The 21,277-nt window shown below is 48.4% G+C and overlaps 1 protein-coding gene across 1 annotated transcript in view; it reads left to right on the forward strand.

Moving 5' to 3' along the window:
• The first annotated feature begins 508 nt into the window (after nucleotides 1–508).
• The window catches only part of LOC126539885 (uncharacterized), a 77,563-nt gene continuing 56,794 nt past the window's right edge, over nucleotides 509–21,277 (forward strand). Inside the window, exon 1 of the mRNA XM_055075840.2 lies at nucleotides 509–602. Within this exon, the coding sequence (XP_054931815.1) occupies nucleotides 509–602 (94 nt within the window). The remainder of the gene's footprint in view (nucleotides 603–21,277) is intronic.

Below are 21,277 nucleotides of genomic sequence, written 5' to 3' on the forward strand. Positions count from 1 at the left end.
CATTGCAGTTACCGTGACCCCACATCGAACTATGAACACCATCCGCGGCCTTCCTTTCTGATGACGATCTAATGGAACTGAACGAGGCCGTACGTTTGGGAGCTTTGAACGAAGAAAACGTGATCAATGTGAAAAGAATTAAGAGCAGGCGTGACGGAAAACAGATCAATACCAAGCACCTAATACTTACATTTGGCTCTAGCATCCTGCCCGAGACAATCGAGACCGGGTAGGTCAAGATCCTGGTCAGAGCGTATGTTTTTAACCTTCTGCGATGTTTTAAGTGCCAAAGTTTTGGCCCCATTTCAAGAAATTACGAGGCTCCCAAACTTGTGCAAAATGCAGTGCAAATGAACAACCACTTTGCTGAATCGTGCGAAAACACCCTCCACTGTGTGAACTCTGATGCTAAGCACGCCGCATACTCGTAGCCCTGCCCAACACGAAAAATAAAACAAAGAAAAGTTGAAACGCTCAAGTTGAAAGATAGCATATCGTTCATGAAGGCATGCAGGCAGGTGTCATACTTGCCGAAGAGCAGCTCATGGGGCAGCGCCACGACGGCCCTCACCGGCTGTCCGGCCCACAAACAGTGAGCGGTGGTGAGACCATTCGCCCCCTCGGTGGCTGCAGCTAGCTCTGCTCCTCTATCTCAGAAGGGGCCATCGATCTCCGGGCTGGTGGCCTCAAGGGTCTCGTCTTCCGAGACGAGGCCTTCGCCGCGAAGAAACCGCTCGCAAGAGCGGGTGTCGAACACCGCGCAAGAGGCGATTGACACGACTCTCAAGCCTTATGGCGTAGCTAGCGCCTCAGGAGTGGCGAAAATCTCTCGACCGTTCCAAAAAAGACAAATCTCGCCTCACGGCGCCGGGAAAGGGTTCTGTGAGCTAACTCCTCTCTTAAAACACAGCACAAAAACTACTCTCAATATGGATACACAAATTTTACAGTGGAATGTCAGAGGTCCGATCCACAATTTTGATGACGTTAAAGAACGTCTAACATCAGGGAATATGTCTAATCGGCGCTCATACATGCCTTGAACTGCACATTGATTTATAGTTGCGTTGTGCAATCATCGTTGGGCAATGACTCTCTGTTTCTCTTCCAGAAGCTATCTTCGTGACGCCGGAGGAAGATTTCGGTAAGACCATAATCACAAAGTGAATGCGTTACCTTATGTGGGGAATGACAAATGCCAAGAAAGTCAGCAATTTTAGCCTACCGATCAGGCTTTATTCCTAAACATTGGTAGGCTGCAGGCCTCCTCAGGCAAAATGCTAGGAGTGAATGGAGTACTCAAACGTAGGAGTTCAAGATAAATAAATGACTATTAAAATATACAATTCTAAACTCTCGGTAAGTTTGATACTGTGAAATCGAAAACAATATTTCCGACCCTAGATCCAGTAAATGGATAAAGTTACGTATTTAAACACTCGTGCCAATCTAGCCACCACCTAGAGTTCTGAATTTCCTTCCAGCCATAGGTCCTCCGGATGATGGTAAGCATAACATTTTTTTGGGGCTCCTATTACTGCTGACTTCTTTTGATCTACTTAAGCAGTGAATTAGGCGATTTACATGTAGGAAAAATGTGGAACCTTTTATGCATTGTCCAAAAGGAGCTTTCTCAAATGATTACGTCGTTTGTTTTAATGTATATAATAACTTTGTGTGCGTTTTTCGATAACCTCTGTTTCTCTACCCCGTGCATGCTCCTTCGCAGGTGTGGAGACAATATATTTAACCATCAGTTTTATTCACTTCTAAAGCCGAGCGAATATGCTAAAAAGTGACCGCCTAGTTCTTAAGACACTAAGTAAATAAACGAAAAAGAGACTGAAAATACGTAATCTCTTGGTAGACATTTGTAACGCCCTTAATCAAAGTGAGAGAAAACAGGGGGAAATACAAACATTTCCTCAGCAAGCTAACAGTTCAAATAATACAAACTGATTATAAACCCTTCGTTTGTAAGAACTACTGGACAATACAAACAATTCCACAATAAGCTAACAATGCAAAAATTAAAGCGATTTTGAAGTCATGGTGTCTAAGAAACAATGGGCCCCAAAAACATTTCCACAATAAGCTGGCAATACAGCATCTAAAAACAGATCAAAAACTTTTGACCTTTCAATATGTAAACGAACTACCAAACTCGATACAAAACAAAAATATAGGAACAATACTCTAAGGGCAGAGGTTGTAATAACGAAGCGGAAAAATACAGATTTTATGGGAGGGTATAAATTACGGTCAGGGTCTGTGATAAGCTTCAATAAAACTGGCGCATTATACTGTGATGAAGTTCACTGTCCTTATATACAAAGGCTACCGCGCCATCGAGAATGTGTTTCTACGTATAATTGCTCTTTGAACAAATTGGTCTGCGATGTCACTGAGATTCACTTTGCGTGCTAGCTCTTTGTGCCTATGGAGAACTGCTATGTGATTCAACCGCGCTTGTTCCATTGTTGACCGCAGGTACGTTTTGACACGACGCAGACATGGAAATGATCCCTCAAATGTGCATGACGTGACTGGTATAGTCAAAGCAATTTTGACAAGCTTAGCCACTTCGGGCAAAAGATCTTGCAGCTGCTCACAGTTATCGCCAGAAAGCATCTCTACAACATCCTGAAACGTTTGCAAAGGTGTATTGCGCTGCCTTGCTACATCTATGATCATACCGCGGTGTACGTTGAGCCGTTCAGGCGCAAGGTCTTGCCCGTAGAACTTCAACAGGTGCGTGCTTTCACCATTCCCAGTAAAAACTGATCAGCCTGTGTGACGTGCTGCCACATTTCTGGCGAGCACTTGTCATCCAGCGAGGGATATTCTATGTTCAATACCTCGTAGGGCTGCTGGTGTTACATGTCCTCGGCCGAAGTAAATACGTGAGATGCAGATACGTCGTCATACCATCGTGGTCTTCCTTTTCTGTGGCTTAGGAAGAGCTTCTTTCTCTCTAGCGTTTAGTTCCACGCGCCTCTACGTGTGTCTCGCTCCAAAATCGGCAAAATCTCTCCTTCCTAAGTACACTAAGACTCTCCCTGCCGGCCTTATCCATTTTTTTCTGCTTGATCAAATCTCCGTGCTGCTTTCTGCAACGCAGTAGTCGCTGTTTCTCATTGCGAAAACACAACTGTCAGGAGCGTGAGGGTGAAGTATGTGTCGAATTTTTACAGCGCTTTCAAAAATTCACTGACTTTGGCTCCGGCATCGTTTCGTTCTTCTGATGATAGTTCACGAAGAAACAAGATTGGGTGGCTGTAGTTCTGAACAATCGACATCGGAGAAGTTGACCTCAGCGTCCACTTCGTGAAACAAAAGTTTCCAAAGTTTATGCTCTCATCTTTCTGAAATGCCTGGCATATCGGCGGTTTGGGAGCACGTAACAAACTTTATAATTTCTGGCATCATGCTCCGAAAATCGCGACACATTTCCACTTTCAGGCTCATGTTCTGCAGCACCAGGTTAACTATGTGCGCAAGACAGTCTACGTACAGTGCTCGCGGCTCCTCCTCTTGTATGACGGCTTGCAGCCCACCGTGCTGTCTTTTATTTGCAGTGCCATCATAGCATTGCCCACGGCAATTGTTAATGCTAAGATTAAAACGGCGGGCAACGTTCTTTAGAAGGGCAAAAAGACTGGGCGCTCTGGTGTCCGCAGTGTTATAAAATCCACTGAACAGCTCATATGTGTTTCAAAGTTATTTTGGACAATGCCAAAGCAGGTCGACACTTGCTCGTTGGCAGATACATCCGCTGTCTCAACCATGATCACGGCACAGCGTCCCGCTTCACGAACCTCGTTTGTGAGTGACCGAGAATATTATGAGCCAAAATTACCAACATTCCGGTTAAAATTTTGTGGCTCAGCCACCTGTACTTGGTTCGAGAAAGCCATGATCGCAGTTCCGGAATGTCATTGGCGCGAAGTTCCAGAGGCTGCCTTAGGTTACTTTCCACATCATCATGACCACGTACTGCCAATCCCTGGCATGCTAAGTACTGCAATGAAGATAATGTCGCTATCAGACGTTTTCCTTGCGCCTACCATTTCTTTTTGCTTCCCAATTACACAAGCAGTTGCTACATTTACCCCCCTTCTCGCAGCTGCGGTTCCGCTCATGGCCACAAGGTGCCGATTCGAGGCCTCGTGACTTTTAAGTCTTATAAGAGAATTCCTCCAGTTTGAAAAATCATTTTGCACGAATCTCAAGTGAGAGTCCTTATCCGCGGAACTATTTGGACAAAACATGTTCATCTCACAAACAGCGCGACAGGTCTCACAAAATACCTTGTCCCCTGACGCGTCATACAGAAGCGTCATGTTTCCATGCTGGTTGGTAATGTCGTCCCTGTTGTGCTTTAAGGTTAGGAACTGCATCTTCACCAAATTTCGCACGTGTGCGGAGGCAGTGTTTACAGTGGCATATGCCGAGCCTGTGCCGCTAAGGCGAACCTCGGTAGGTTCAGAAGCGGACGGTGAAGTTCCTATGTCGGCTGGATTGCGGGTCCTTTCGTGATCCTCTTTGGGAGGTTTGTTCTTTTTGATGAGATATCTGCCCATTGATTGTTCGGTTTCCTGAAATACAAAACCAGAAAGAACAGGGGGAAGGTGGGAGATGGAAACTCAAGACGATGAGCAAAACGAGAGCAAGGTGAAAGCGGGAGCCAACGTTTCGACAAGTGGACTTGCCTTTTTCAAGGCGACATATGCTTTCCTCGCTACAGTATTTGGTAGTGTTACCAGGAAGGCAACATCACCAAAAAATGAAGTGTCAAAAGTGTGTCAAAAGAGCTTAAGAGAAAAATCTGGGGGCCAATCCACTCTCTGAATGGGGAATGCCAGCAAAGCTGTCGTTGTGCTCCCAAATTCGCCTCCAATCCATGGTCCGAACGTGGTTGGGCAGCAAAGCCAAACCAGTGCAAGAAAGAAAACACGATTGACCGGGCCGCCGTCCAAAGGAGTATACGAAACAAAACACGTTTGTTTGTAATTTGCGATTGAACATAATATTAAGTTAATTAGCTTAATGAAACTTGGAAGGACTAGAGTTTCATCACAGAAGACAAACAGGGGGCTGTCGGTTTCCCTCCCGTAGAAGCCTATGTATTGACAGCAGACAGGAATTCCACAACTTTTAGAACATCACTGTGAAGTACTTAATAATGAGAAGTAAATGAAACTCGGCGTGACGGTAGAGTCGTTTTAGCGGCCAATTCTCATGCATTTTTGGGGGGACAGTTTTGATAAAACAAGAGGTACAGCCGTTTTCTGCAGAGCATTCGGGTAAAGTTGGCTTTGCCGCAAAGCGTTTTTGTCATTACGCGGACGTTAGCCAGCCCGATATCCCCACTGCGAGAGCACAGATGCGGCTCATTCATACGGGGCTAGAGGTAAGCAGCCTCGGTGTAAAACCATAAAAAATGCGCCAATCGTCTGTTCGTGCTAACAGTTCTGCAGTCTGTACGTACAAATAGGTCTAGTAAAGTTTGAGATTCATCTTTCTTCACTTCGGCACTTACCTCCAGATGCACGCTAATTTGGCGTGGGACGTGTCGCAGACAGACTTGCAGACGATGGACGGATCACACGGAGAAACAGAACTTGATGTATATAACACTTCAAGGACAGTACAGTAACACAGACGCGGAAGTAATAAAAGCATCGCACTCATCTACCAAAGCCGACTAAACACTTGTTGCCCAGCTACCAAAGCTGACAGAACACTGAACACTTGAGCTCAATGCTCACACTTCACTGCTTCCCATAAACCGCGGTTGTCTACTTCGCTGCCGGCCCAATCCCTAAAGCGAAATAACACGCAGAACGCCGAGCACGCTCTTATATAACAATGCCCGAAAATTTTAGCAATGGCATGCGGCGCTGACAGAGTAGGCACCGCAGCGCGCGCAAAGTTGCTTCTCTTCCTGCCTTGTCTCCTTCAAAAAGCTCGAGCCTTCTCGAACCGTCTTCTCGAGTCTGTCCGCGCTACTCCATCGTCAGGGTCGCCGGGAGAGGAGAGCCAGGGCCGTGCACTGGGAGGTGCTCGTGGGCACGCCGGCATTCTAATTTGTTTGAAAAAATTTTCACCTTTCTCTTTCTCCGGCGGCCGCGCCGAAAGTGCCCGGTGTTACCCATAGCGGCCTTATAGGTCGCTTCTACCGACAACGCTGGCATAACTTTCAGAGAGCAGAGCAGGAGGGACGTTGATCATTCAGGAATATGCAGCCGTCGCTTGCCGAGTCTGCAGTTTTAATGACCATGTTGATTCCGGAGGTCGATGACACACTCGAGTTTTGTTCCCGCGGTGGTTGCGATTCGTTGAGTTGGCGGCAGGTTTCAATTAAACTTCATTTGCTTTGGTTGGCATTTATTCTTGTAATCCGAAGTGGAAGAAGAATAAGCGCAGGAACGGCTGCGTAACGTCACAGGGGCGAAGGGGATCCAGGTGACAAACGATGGCTTCCCGTAGAGACCGTGGGAAAAACTCACCGAAATATATCGATAATAAAATGCCTGCGCACTCTTCTAAGACCGGTGGGTCCCCCTTTCTTAAGAGGTGGCTGTGGGTTAAGTGTGTGTGGCCAGTTCCCGGACGGCACAAGACCACCTCGTACCACCGTTCCCAATGTCTGGCACTGTCATTCGCTCAAAATGGGCTTAATGCCGCGGAGTTTATTATGGAGCTCAAAGTCTTATTCACTTTACTTTAAACTTTATTTATATTCGCAAGGATGTGTAATCTAAGCCGGGCTTATATTTAGAGCTAAGTTCATACTTGATGTTTCGAGTAAAGAGTTAATTTGGGTGTTCGGGAAGGGTTCGAAGTCTTGGCAGAGAATGCGCATGACAATAACAACTGCACTTATCAAGTGGCAGTTCATGATTCCACCCAGATGCTTGGAACAGTAGACGTTCGGGGAGCTGCCGTTGCCAGTCGGAATCCCAGATGTTGAACTGAATCTAAACAACTTGGTTTTGGGATCCTTCTCCGTCACTGGTGCGAGACAAATTTGTGTAGCCGCAGGAATTTAAAGCCATTCTTTCAACTTTTAGGCTACCGTAGTTATTCAGTCGATTTGTCCAACGCCGTACAAAGGAAGACCTGATGCACCCTGACCCCATCGCTAATCTCTGGGGGGGGGGGGGGGGTAGAGCCCCCCCCCCGGAATCTTTTTTTTAGGGGGTGTGCTCGAGCCCTTCAGCCCCCCCCCCCTCGTAATCGGCACCTATGTGTGTACGGAAATCATACACGTAAACAAGCTTCTCCAGCTGTCACGAGCTTGTAGTACGCGCGTCTTCGGTAATATTTAATTATGCATACAGCGAAACATAAGTTATTCATGGAAGCAGGTTATTCGCGCTTAGTAGCATATCACCCAACAATTCGTCTTGTATTTGCGGCCATTTAATTTTGCCAGAACGCCTGTAACGCTTCAGGGAGTCTGTGAAAATGGAACTTTTGCGACATAAGGAAAGATTGATTTGAGTAGATTGAAACACTATATGACGAGAGTGTTCTCGGAATATTCTAAATACATGTGTCTTGTACCGGCTCTCTGGCCCTATTTCCATGTTCGAGCCTCGTGGACTCGCTTGCTCTTGACGAAGTTTTATGAATTGAGAATGAAGTCAAAATTATCTGCTATCGTGCTCAATTTTTCTACCAACCTGGCTTGGCGATGTGTTACTTCAGCTCCACTCCATACTGCATTACGTCTATGCTCCGGTCAACTACTACTCTGGCAGGAATGCAATACGTTGCGACCCGGAAATTAATATGTCAAGTAATTGCAATGGAACAGTCGACTATATAATTTTAAGGAAATAGAGCTTTTTACTGACACATATATATAGAGGACAATCGTTGAAACAGTTCTTAACGTGGTAGTAATTTGGGTTCATAAACTCTTCGTAAGGAGAACGCACAATAAATACTTGAACCCGCAAGTAAGTTACACCCACAAAACGATATGCGTTTACTTTGAAAAGAAACCTTAAATATGAAGTGGAAGTAAGACATTATTCATATGGCCCGATTATAGCTTTTTCGTATTAATTTCATATTGTGTGCGCAAGTTGGTTTGGTGAGCGCATGGTGAAAAGTACGCTGAAGTCTGCTGCATATACAACTGTTGAATAAGGGTGCAAACCGTTAGTGCATAAACTGTGTAGAATCAGTTCATATATGTAAGACTTTGTTCAGACTTACTATTGATAGCTTGCTTATAGAATAGTTACAGACTGTTTATCACGAACTTTCCATGGCTGAGAAAGGTGATGGGGTATTGCCAAGATGGCGACTCGTGCACAATGCACTAGGCAACAAAGGTATGACCACAGACTGTATGCAAGAATAACAAGATGAGTCTTTTTGCCGCCGTGCTCGTGCCGGACTGAGAAGCATTCCCTTTCATTTGTTCGCTTATATTTCATATCTACAGCTGTACGCCTTGGTGAATGCCGAGAAATCTGCAAACGAAAAAGAAGGACCTCTGTTCCTTGAAGAGTGCTTGCGCAAACTCTTCTGCGATGGCACATGATGCTCCAACACGGAGAGCAAACTCGGCGAAAGGTAGTGAACATGCAAAAAATGGTGCAAAACAAAACATGATGTGCTTAATAGAATTTCTGTGAAGCATTGTTCCCATAGTTTTTGTACTAACCAGTGTGACATCTTTAGTACTTAGATCATCATTAGCCTATGCTTTATGCCCAAGGGCAGCGCGAAAGCATCTCCCAGCGATTTGAAATTACCCATGTCAACCACGGCGCTGCAGTTTTTGCTTTTCTCTTCTTTCTTCTTCTCCGCCCTTAAACTGGCTCTCTTAACTACTACACACAGAACAAAGCAACAGCGCGCGCATTAGATCCCATAGATGAGATGAATATTTACAATTAGTATTAGGGTTATAATTATATTCGAGTGCTGATTGCTGTGCTATCGTTTGTTACCGAAGCTTTCCCTCAAGTCTAAATATTTTAAGGCAGTTTGTCGTGTGCGTATCATGGCTACGCACGCTTATATCGCATTCCGTTTCTCTACCACGGGTGCGCTTTAAAACCACGGCGCTGCAGTTTTTGCTTTTCTCTTCTTTCTTCTTCTCCGCCCTTCAACTGGCTCTCTTAACTGTACTACACGCAGAGACAAAGAAACAGCGCGCGCATGCGATCCCATAGATGAGATGAATATATATATATATATATATATATATATATATATATATATATATATATATATATATATATATATATATATATATATATATATATATATATATATAAAACTATCAGTCATAGCTCTCGTAGTATAGCCCTCTGGGCCGTTTCCTTTTTTTTTTCGAAAGTAGTCCTATTAGGGTTATTATAATTACACGAAGGTATTTCGCCCTCATCAGCAGCAGTCCTTGGTATAGTTATTCTGGCGGCTAGCTTCCCACGCTATGCGTGCCGCCATCGCACCTGGTTAAGCTTTTCCTAGACGCTAGAGTTATGCTTTGTCCGCGCAACCTTGAGCGATCGGAAAGCGCGTTTCCCCCTCTTGGCCGGCGGAGAAGGGAGGCTTCGTTCCGGCCGCGAAGCTCTCCACATCTCTGTAAGGTGCCTTGTGGATGTCTCGTGCTGAAGATGCCCTCTCGGTGAGCGCATATTTCACCCCTCATCTTTTAAGAGGTTCAATACATACAAGCATTTGTCTAGCAAACCAGATTTTTTTTCAAGGGAATTTTCCACGTCTCAGTAATTTCTCTCGTCGTATTCGAGTGCTGATTGCCGTGTTATAGTTTGTTAACGAAGCTTTCCCTCAAGTCTAAATATTTTAAGGCAGTTTTCCTAGCCTCTAAAGCCGCTCGAGTTCGCTCTTCTCCTTGAGCGGCCATTTTTCCTAGGAAAGTATGCCTTCCAACTACTCCGCCCTTAAACTGGCTCTCTCAACTACTACACGCAGAGACAAAGCAACAGCGCGCGCATTAGATCCCATAGATGAGATGAATATTTACAATTAGTATTAGGGTTATAATTATATTCGAGTGCTGATTGCCGTGCTATCGTTTGCTAACGAAGCTTTCCCTCAAGTCTAAATATTTTAAGGCAGTTTGTCGTGTGCGTATCATGGCTACGCACGCTTATATCGCATTCCGTTTCTCTACCACGGGTGCGCTTTAAAACCACGGCGCTGCAGTTTTTGCTTTTCTCTTCTTTCTTCTTCTCCGCCCTTAAACTGGCTCTCTTAACTGTACTACACGCAGAGACAAAGAAACAGCGCGCGCATTAGATCCCATAGATGAGATGAATATTTACAATTATTATTAGAGTTATAATTATATTCGAGTGCTGATTGCCGTGCTATCGTTTGCTAACGAAGCTTTCCCTCAAGTCTAAATATTTTAAGGCAGTTTGTCGTGTGCGTATCATGGCCACGCACGCTTATATCGCCTTCCGTTTCTCTACCTCGGGATGCGCTTTAAAACCACGGCGCTGTAATTTTGCTTCAGAGACTTTCCTTCCCTCCCTTCTTCTCCACCCTTAAACTGGCTCTCTTAACTACTACACACAGAACAAAGCAACAGCGCGCGCATTAGATCCCATAGATGAGATGAATATTTACAATTAGTATTAGGGTTATAATTATATTCGAGTGCTGATTGCTGTGCTATCGTTTGTTACCGAAGCTTTCCCTCAAGTCTAAATATTTTAAGGCAGTTTGTCGTGTGCGTATCGTAGTCTCTTTCCACGTAAGTGTGAGGCTCGGAGCAGGAGCTGTGGCGCTTGAAAGTAGCCTGGGGCCTGACGAACCAACCGACTGAGCTATCTTTCCGGGCAACATCGAAGGGTCACGAGTTCAAATCACCTGTTATGTTCCTTTTTTTTTTCCGCCCCTTTTTCTTTCTTTTTTTTTATTTCTTTTAATGTCTTTTCCTTTATTTTATCACTGTACGGAAACCCTCCTAAAAAAAAACAAAGAAAGATATATATCTTCAAATATGTATGGCCTCACACTCACATGTGCAGGTCATAAATACCAGGTTCTCTAGCCGAGTGCCATCCATGCGGTATAACCGAGCTCAGATTGGTCCACCTTGACTGACCAAGTAGGGCACCACTGTAGGTTAAATGAGGCGTACAACTCCTGCGGGACCCGCCGTGGTTGCTCAGTGGTTATGGTGTTAGACTGCTGAGCACGAGGTCGCGGGATCGGACCCCGACCACGGCGGCCGCATTTCGATGGGGGCGAAATGCGAAAACACCCGTGTACTTAGAATTAGGTGCACGTTAAAGAACCCCAGGTGGTCGAAATTTTCGGAGTCCTCCACTACGGCGTGCATAATCAGAAAGTGGTTTTGTCACGTAAAACCCCATAAATTAATTTTTAATTTAACTCCTACGGGGACGGTAGAGTATCCGTCTCCAGTGCAAGAGGACCGTGATTCAAATCCCGGTGCCGCGCTATTCTCCACCGGAAAATACAAAAAAAAAAACCGTGTGTTGAGAAAATTGCACAAACAGGCCTGGAGTTCGGCCTGATCCCGGTGACCAGAACCGGTAACGCACTCTCTCACCAGAGCAGGATTGGCCACCCTGGTGCAGTACTTGGCCACAACCTCCTATATGAATACAACAATCGAACCCCGGCCCTCAGTCCCCAGCAGCCGCGAAGCAACTGACCACGGCGGCGGTCAGATCTGTGACGCTGCAGAGGGTGCTAAGAATACCTGGCTCCGGACAGGCCGCCATTGGAATCTGAACCTGGCAACGTTTAACGTTAGAACGCTATCTAGTGAGGCGAGTCTAGCAGTGTTATTGGAGGAATTAGAGGGTAGTAAATGGGATATAATAGGGCTCAGTGAGGTTAGGAGGACAAAAGAAGCATATACAGTGCTAAAAAGCGGGCATGTACTGTGTTACCGGGGCTTAGCGGAGAGACGAGAACTAGGAGTCGGATTCCTGATTAATAAGGAAATAGCTGGTAACATACAGGAATTCTATAGCATTAACGAGAGGGTGGCATGTCTTGTTGTGAAACTTAATAAGAGGTACAAAATGAAGGTTGTACAGGTCTACGCTCCTACATCTAGTCATGATGACCAGGAAGTCGAAAGCTTTTATGAAGACGTAGAATCGGCGATGGGTAAAGTCAAAACAAAATACACTATACTGATGGGCGACTTCAATGCCAGGGTAGGCAAGAAGCAGGCTGGAGACAAGTCAGTGGGGGAATATGGCATAGGCTCTAGGAATAGCAGAGGAGAATTATTAGTAGAGTTTGCAGAACAGAATAATATGCGTATAATGAATACCTTTTTCCGTAAGCGGGTTAGCCGAAAGTGGACGTGGAGGAGCCCGAATGGTGAGACTAGAAATGAAATCGACTTCATACTCTGCGCGAACCCTGGCATCATTCAAGATGTAGACGTGCTCGGCAAGGTACGCTGCAGTGACCACAGGATGGTAAGAACTCGAATTAGCCTAGACTTGAGGAGGGAACGAAAGAAACTGGTACACAAGAAGCCAATCAATGAGTTAGCGGTAAGAGGGAAACTAGAGGAATTCCGGATCAAACTACAGAACAGGTATTCGGCTTTAACTGAGGAAGAGGACCTTAGTGTTGAAGCAATGAACGACAATCTCATGGGCATCATTAAGGAGTGCGCAATAGAAGTCGGTGGTAACGCCGTTAGACAGGAAACCAGTAAGCTATCGCAGGAGACGAAAGATCTGATCAAGAAACGCCAATGTATGAAAGCCTCTAATCCTACAGCTAGAATAGAACTGGCAGAACTTTCTAAGTTAATCAACAAGCGTAAGACAGCGGACATCAGGAACTATAATATGGATAGAATTGAACAGGCTCTCAGGAACGGAGGAAGCCTAAAAACAGTGAAGAAGAAACTAGGAATAGGCAAGAATCAGACGTGTGCGTTAAGAGACAAAGCCGGCAATATCGTTACTAATATGGACGAGATAGTTCAAGTGGCTGAGGAGTTCTATAGAGATTTATACAGTACCAGTGGCACCCACGACGATAGTGGAAGAGAGAATAGCCTAGAGGAATTCGAAATCCCACAGGTAACGCCAGAAGAAGTAAAGAAAGCCTTAGGAGCTATGCAAAGGGGGAAGGCAGCTGGGGAGGATCAGGTAACAGCAGATTTGTTGAAGGATGGTGGTCAGATTGTTCTAGAGAAACTGGCCACCCTGTATACGCAATGCCTCATAACCTCGAGCGTACCGGAATCTTGGAAGAACGCTAACATAATCCTAATCCATAAGAAAGGGGGCGCCAAAGACTTGAAAAATTATAGACCGATCAGCTTACTGTCCGTTGCCTACAAAGTATTTACTAAGGTAATCGCAAATGGAATCAGGAACACCTTAGACTTCTGTCAACCAAAGGACCAGGCAGGATTCCGTAAAGGCTACTCAACAATAGACCATATTCACACTATCAATCAAGTGATAGAGAAATGTGCAGAATATAACCAACCCTTATATATAGCTTTCATTGATTACGAGAAAGCGTTTGATTCAGTCGAAACCTCAGCAGTCATGGAGGCATTACGGAATCAGGGTGTAGATGAGCCATATGTAAAAATACTGGAAGATATCTATAGCGGCTCCACAGCCACCGTAGTCCTCCACAAAGAAAGCAACAAAATCCCTATAAAGAAAGGCGTCAGACAGGGAGATACGATATCTCCAATGCTATTCACAGCATTTTTACAGGAGGTGTTCAGAGGCCTGGAGTGGGAAGAATTGGGGATAAAAGTTGATGGAGAATACCTTAGCAACTTGCGATTCGCTGATGATATTGCCTTGCTTAGTAACTCAGGAGACCAATTGCAATGCATGCTCACTGACCTGGAGAGGCAAAGCAGAATTGTGGGTCTGAAAATTAATCTGCAGAAAACTAAAGTACTGTTTAACAGTCTCGGAAGAGAACAGCAGTTTACGATAGGTAGCGAAACACTGGAAGTGGTAAGGGAATACATCTACTTAGGGCAGGTAGTGACCACGGATCCGGATCATGAGACTGAAATAACCAGAAGAATAAGAATGGGTTGGGGTGCGTTTGGCAGGCATTCTCAAATCATGAACAGTAGGTTGCCACTATCCCTCAAAAGGAAAGTGTACAACAGCTGTGTGTTACCAGTACTCACATATGGGGCAGAAACCTGGAGGCTTACGAAAAGGGTTCTGCTGAAATTGAGAACGACGCAACGAGCTATGGAAAGAAGAATGATGGGTGTAACGTTAAGGGATAAGAAAAGAGCAGATTGGGTGAGGCAACAAACGCGGGTAAACGACATCTTAGTTGAAATCAAGAAAAAGAAATGGGCATGGGCCGGACATGTAATGAGGAGGGAAGATAACCGATGGTCACTAAGAGCTACGGACTGGATTCCAAGAGAAGGGAAGCGTAGCAGGGGGCGGCAGAAAGTTAGGTGGGCAGATGACATTAAGACGTTTGCAGGGACAACATGGCCACAATTAGTACATGACCGGGGTAGTTGGAGAAGTATGGGAGAGGCCTTTGCCCTGCAGTGGGCGTAACTAGGCTGATGATGATGATGATGATGATGTCTTGCGCTAGCTGATTACAACTAGCGCCTGCAAATTTCCTCATTTCATCACCCGGCCAAATTTTCAGCCATCTCGACTGCGTTTCCCTTCCCGTAGCACCCGTTCTGTACCTCTAACGGCTCTACGAACTACATGGCCTGTCCAGCTCAATTTTTCGCTGTTAATATGAACTAAATTATCGGTTATCCCCGTTTGCTTCTGATCCACACGGTGCTCTTCCTGTCTCTTAACATTGCACTTAACGTTCTTTCCCCGCAGGGGCGTCTGCGTCAGCAGGTGTTTGGTGTGTTGCGACATCACATAACCGAGCACATGAGGGCTGGACCTCCCCCGCGTGTAGCCGTACGCGGCTTAGCTATGTCTGGAGAAGGGGCATCCTAGGGGTTGAGCCGATGCCGGGTGATTAGCCCTTTGTGGAGGCAACCCGCCTCTTTGGCCTCTGCTTTACATAGACGGCACTTCCAGACTGACCCACCTAGAGGAAACCAGCAGTCGCCTTTTCCTGTCATATTCAGTCTTCGTCTTTCTCTCTCACTTTCAATCTTTTCTATTTTTACTTCTTTTCACTTCCTAGTTTCCCAGCGAGATTTAACCAGGTGTAGTTATCGAACTTTTGGTTACATTATAATAGGCTATAGCGCATGGCTGGCGTCTGCAAGTGTTCCAACGTAGTAGCGTCCCCTTTTTGGGCTCGGTGGTGGGTGGTCACCATCGCCACCGAATTTACCAAGGCTTACATTGCAAACTTTTCCTCTGCCCCAATATCGCCCCCTAAATAAGATGGCGCACCTTAGGAGCTTTCCAGTTCCTTTTGAAAACAAACGAAGACACATTTCCAAGGTACTATGTTCTTCACAGTGAAGGCAACACAACCGTAAGAAAACTGTCACCATTGCTAGTTTCTAAATACCTAGTAAACACGATTGCACCTAGCTACAAACTTCAAAGATGGCAAGCAGGGACCTCCTCCTCGAATTAATAAAGAAGCAAGTTGAAAAGCTCACTAAAGCCACCAGTATCGGTGACATTAGCATTACAATCTCTGCACATCGCCCGTTCAGCACAAGCAGGTGAGTAATACCAGAAAACTTCCTGTACCTCAGTGACGAAGAGCTTCTTGAAGGATTTTAGGAGCCAAACGTAATCAAGGTACAAACAATAACACTACGTCGAAATGACCAATGGCTCCCCACGAAACATGTGCTACTGATATTAGGTACCAGTACTATGCCAAGTTTGCTTGGCGTGGGATATTTGAAAATCAACGTCAGACCATGGACACCTCACCAGAGGTAGTGCCTCAAGTGCCTGAGGTTCGGAAATGCATCACAATGATACAGAGGCAAAAAAACATGTGCGAAGTGTAGTGCCAACGAGCATCCTTCTGATAACTGCAGTGCTCCTGCACAATCTGTCAATTGCAAAGGAGACCATCCAGTTTACTCAAGGAGTTGCCCTTGCTGGAAGGCAGAAAAAGAAATAATCGCAAATGCCGTAAAAGGAAAGATCTCATTAAATGAAGCGAGGAAAAGAATACGACATTTACCTCAAGTAAGCTATGCCAGTACGGCGTGCGGGTGGCTGCGCCACACCGCTTTCCGGAGTCTACAGGGCCCACGAAAGGCGTTCCTGTAGAAACATCTGCCCCTTGGTGGCAGCAGTCAGTGCTGCTCCATCATTGAAGACCGCAGCGTCACAGGGCCCAAAGTTGGACAGGACTCTACGGCCCGACAAGCGCGTCTCGGCGCCTGGTTCTCGATCGTCCTGGGCGTCGGAAAAGGCGACGGAGGTCGACCCAAAGACTCCGGCGTCATCGGCGCCGAAAGATAGGCGCTCTCCGCAGCGCGCCAAGGAGAACCTTCTTGCAGCTGCGTCGAGAAAGGGATCGGTAACCTGAATGGTTACTGTGGTGTTGACCGAAGGTGGAAGACAGACTCCAGCCGTCCCGAAGTAAAAGCCGTTTATTTAACATATACAACCAATATATATAATGAAGAACAGAAGCGCACCCTGGGGAATAAAGAACCGCAATGAATAACGAAACTGAATATAACATACTCCCTCCCTTATTTTTAGTAGTTAGTTGTTAGTAAGTATTAGTAACGAAAACCCCAAAGCATGCACACTGTACTTATTTACATATATTTACAACCTATGTACACAATGACAGACCACGAACTAATTGGTCTGATAGTCTTTGAGCCAGGCCGGTGGCCGGCGCTCTCGGGTCGGCCGCGTTGGACGTCGCACTGGCGACGGGCTCGTTGACTGCTGCTGCGGTATGCCAGGACACAGTGCCTGCGTCCTGGGAGAAGGAGGCTGCAGCACGGCAGGCTGCAGCACATCGGGAGACAGCGGCTGCGGCGTGGCAGGTTGCAGCGCCTCAGGAGACCGCGGCTGCGGCGTGGCAGGTTGCAGCGCCTCAGGAGACCGCGGCTGCGGCGTGGCAGGTTGCAGCGCCTCAGGAGACCGCGGCTGCGGCGTGGCAGGCTGTAGCGCCTCAGGAGACCGCGGCTGCGGCGTGGCAGGTTGCAGCGCCTCAGGAGACCGCGGCTGCGGCGTGGCAGGCTGTAGCGCCTCAGGAGACCACGGCTGCGGCGTGGCAGGTTGCAGCGCCTCAGAAGACCGCGGCTGCGGCGTGGCAGGTTGCAGCGCCTCAGGAGACCGCGGCTGCGGCGTGGCAGGCTGTAGCGCCTCAGGAGACCGCGGCTGCGGCGTGGCAGGTTGCAGCGCCTCAGGAGACCGCGGCTGCGGCGTGGCAGGTTGCAGCGCCTCAGGAGACCGCGGCTGCGGCGTGGCAGGTTGCAGCGCCTCAGGAGACCGCGGCTGCGGCGTGGCAGGCTGTAGCGCCTCAGGAGACCGCGGCTGCGGCGTGGCAGGCTGTAGCGCCTCAGGAGACCGCGGCTGCGGCGTGGCAGGTTGCAGCGCCTCAGGAGACCGCGGCTGCGGCGTGGCAGGTTGCAGCGCCTCAGGAGACCGCGGCTGCGGCGTGGCAGGCTGTAGCGCCTCAGGAGACCGCGGCTGCGGCGTGGCAGGTTGCAGCGCCTCAGGAGACCGCGGCTGCGGCGTGGCAGGCTGTAGCGCCTCAGGAGACCGCGGCTGCGGCGTGGCAGGTTGCAGCGCCTCAGAAGACCGCGGCTGCGGCGTGGCAGGTTGCAGCGCCTCAGGAGACCGCGGCTGCGGCGTGGCAGGTTGCAGCGCCTCAGGAGACCGCGGCTGCGGCGTGGCAGGCTGTAGCGCCTCAGGAGACCGCGGCTGCGGCGTGGCAGGTTGCAGCGCCTCAGGAGACCGCGGCTGCGGCGGGGCAGGTTGCAGCGCCTCAGGAGACCGCGGCTGCGGCGTGGCAGGCTGTAGCGCCTCAGGAGACCGCGGATGCGGCGTGGCAGGTTGCAGCGCCTCAGGAGACCGCGGCTGCGGCGTGGCAGGTTGCAGCGCCTCAGGAGACCGCGGCTGCGGCGTGGCAGGCTGTAGCGCCTCAGGAGACCGCGGCTGCGGCGTGGCAGGCTGTAGCGCCTCAGGAGACCGCGGCTGCGGCGTGGCAGGCTGTAGCGCCTCAGGAGACCGCGGCTGCGGCGTGGCAGGTTGCAGCGCCTCAGAAGACCGCGGCTGCGGCGTGGCAGGTTGCAGCGCCTCAGGAGACCGCGGCTGCGGCGTGGCAGGTTGCAGCGCCTCAGGAGACCGCGGCTGCGGCGTGGCAGGTGGGCCTGGTCCCCAGGTGCCCCTCTCCGGAACCCTGGAAAGCTTGGAGGCATTCCACGTACGGCCGTCTCCAAGTCGGAAAGAGGCTGGTCCCCTCCTCTTGATCACCTCAGTGGGTGAAGAAAAGGCGCAGTCTCCCTTGAACCGAACGGACGGTTTTTTGACACGGACAAAATCGCCGACGGCTATCTTCGTCTTCTTGGCGGCTCTTCTTTTGTCCGTGTAGTGCTTGCTGCTTTGCTGCTGACGCCGAACCCTTTGACGAAGTCGCGCCAACTCCTTGGCTGGATCTTCCGCAAATGCTGGTGCCAAGAAACCCACGATATCCAGCCTGGTTCGGGGCATTCTACCATGCAGCAGAACTGCTGGGGCGACTCCGGTGGTGGCGTGCGGAGTACAGCGGTAAATGGCAAGGTATTCTGTGACAGCTTGCCGGAGTGGTCGTCTTTCGAGGAGTGAGACTTGAATGAAGTTTTTCAATGTGCGATTGAAACGTTCTATTTGCCCATTGGCTTGGGGGTAGTATACTGAAGAATGTGAAAGACTGATGCCTCTGTGTTGCAGGAAAGTTATGAACTCACGCGAAGTGAACTGAGGTCCATTGTCACAAACGATCTCTTCCGGGTAGCCTTCACGGGCAAAAACACTTCTTAAAAAGTCTTTCACGGTGCTCGTGGACACTTCGCTGCAAAAATACACCTCTGGCCATTTCGAATGGTAGTCAACAAGCGTTACAGCAAATCTGCTGTTGTAGGCTGCATGCTCCAAAGGACCAACAATGTCTAGGCCAAGCTTTTGCCACGGTCGCTCAGGCCATTCAACAGGTTGCAACGGTGTTGGTGATGTTTTGGCGGACTTATCTGCCTCCAGACAGATATGGCAGTTTTTTACTGCCGTTTCCACTTGCTTATCCATTCGTGGCCACCAGAACCGCTCACGCAGTCGCGCCTTCGTGCGCGTGATACCCGGATGTGTCTCGTGCGCGATGCCGATGATCTGAGCAGTTAGGGAGGACGGAACAACGAGGCGCTCTCCACGCAGTAGCAGGTTATCGACAACAGAAAGTTCTTCCCGAATGGCGTAGAATGGTTTCGCCTCTTCTGGTATGGACTTCTTTGGCGGCCAGGAACTCAGCACGAATGACTTGACGGTTTCCAGGCAACTGTCGTCGAGGGCGGCCTGCCTGAACTTCTCCTTAGTCACGCAGGCTGGCTCAATGAACGAGACAATTTCTTCCTCCTTAACAATCTCTGCCTCCGAGGTAGGTGCTGGTAGCCGAGAAAGTGCATCTGCTACAGTGTTTGTGGACCCCTTGCGGTATTCAACAGTGAAATTGTAGCAAAGCAGTCGTGCACTCCAGCGTGCGATTCGAAGTGGGCGTCTTCCATGTCCTTGTGACGACAGCAAGGACACCAGTGCCTGGTGGTCTGTTCGAATTGTGAAATGGCGACCCCACAGGTACGTGTGCCATCGCTCACACGCCCAAATGCACGCAAGTGCTTCTCGTTCACCGACTGAATATTTTCTCTCTGCGGGCGACAGTGTACGAGAGGCGAAAGCGACTGTGCGGAGCTCGTGGCCACTTTGTTGCTGCAAGACTGCTCCCAGCCCACAGTCGGACGCGTCGGTCGACACAATTACTGCCAATGACGGATCGAACATCTGGAGGACTGTACTTGACGAAAGCATTTCCTTGACCCTCCGGAAACTGCTGTCTGCTTCGGCAGACCAGATGAATGGCTCATTTTTGCGAAGTAAGACTCTCATAGGCTCAACCACTTGTGCCAAGTGTGGAACAAACTTGGAGTAGTATTCTACGAGGCCCAGGAACGAACGAAGGGCGGCCACATCAGTTGGCACTGGTGTGTTAACTATGGAGTCTACTTTCTCTGGAAGTGGCAAGATACCACGTGCAGTGACCTTGTGCCCTAGAAAGGCAAGTTCTGGAACGTCGAAAAGGCATTTGTCGTTCAGTTTCAGACCTGCGTTCTTGATCTTTTGCAGCACGGTCTTCAAGTTTGAAAGGTGTTGTTCTGCGGTCTTGCCAAAAATGATGACATCATCAATGTAGAACAACACGCCAGGGCAGCGGTCAAGGATTTTCGCCATCATCTTCTGAAATGCCGCTGGGGCAGAAACCAACCCAAAGCAAACTCTTTTAAAACGGAAAAGGCCATCATGGGTGATGAAAGCTGTCAGATCCCTGCTGTCAGGGTGCAAGAGAACCTGATGGTAAGCAGAAGCCAAGTCAAGTTTGGAGAAGTGTGTAGCGCCTACCAAAGCGTGAAGCAGCTCCTCTGTATGGGGCAATGGGAAACTGTCTGGAACAATAGCTTTGTTCGGCTCTCGAAGATCTACACAGATCCTGATGCTACCATCTTTCTTGTTAACAACAACAATGGGGGACACCCATTCAGAAGCATCGATCCGCTCGATGATGTCAAGGCTCAGCAACCTATGAAGCTCATTTGATACTGGTGAACGGAGAGAATACGGCAGACGGCGAAGCTTCGAAGTTACAGGCTGCACGCCTTGCCGTGTCTTGATGCGATGCGTGAACCCCTTAGCAAGACCCAACTCGGGACTGAAAAGTGAACTGAACTCATGTGCTAAGGCTGGCGGAAGAGCTTTGTTATGGGGCTGCGCGCTTGACGGTGTGGAAATAGAACAGGATAGCGGGTCAACAACAGTCGGCTGCGGAGCAATATACGTGTATAAGCACTTGAGAGCAGAACCCTCAATGCGAAGATCCAAGGCTTTAATGCCGTCTAGACCGATCAGAGAAGTGCCTCGGTGAACAACATAAAAACGTAGCGACGCTGTGCGGCCTTTAAATCGAACGTCTGCCTGGAAACAACCTAGCACTGGAATCAGCCGTTGAGAGTAGTCAAACAGACTAACATGCGGAGCAGGCAGGAGCGGAACGCTCTGAAAATATCGACTGAATTCTTGTTCCCACAGGATTGAAACAGACGTCCCTG

This window comes from Dermacentor andersoni, chromosome 2, assembly GCF_023375885.2.
Source record: "Dermacentor andersoni chromosome 2, qqDerAnde1_hic_scaffold, whole genome shotgun sequence".
Classification (NCBI taxonomy): Eukaryota; Metazoa; Arthropoda; class Arachnida; order Ixodida; family Ixodidae; genus Dermacentor; species Dermacentor andersoni.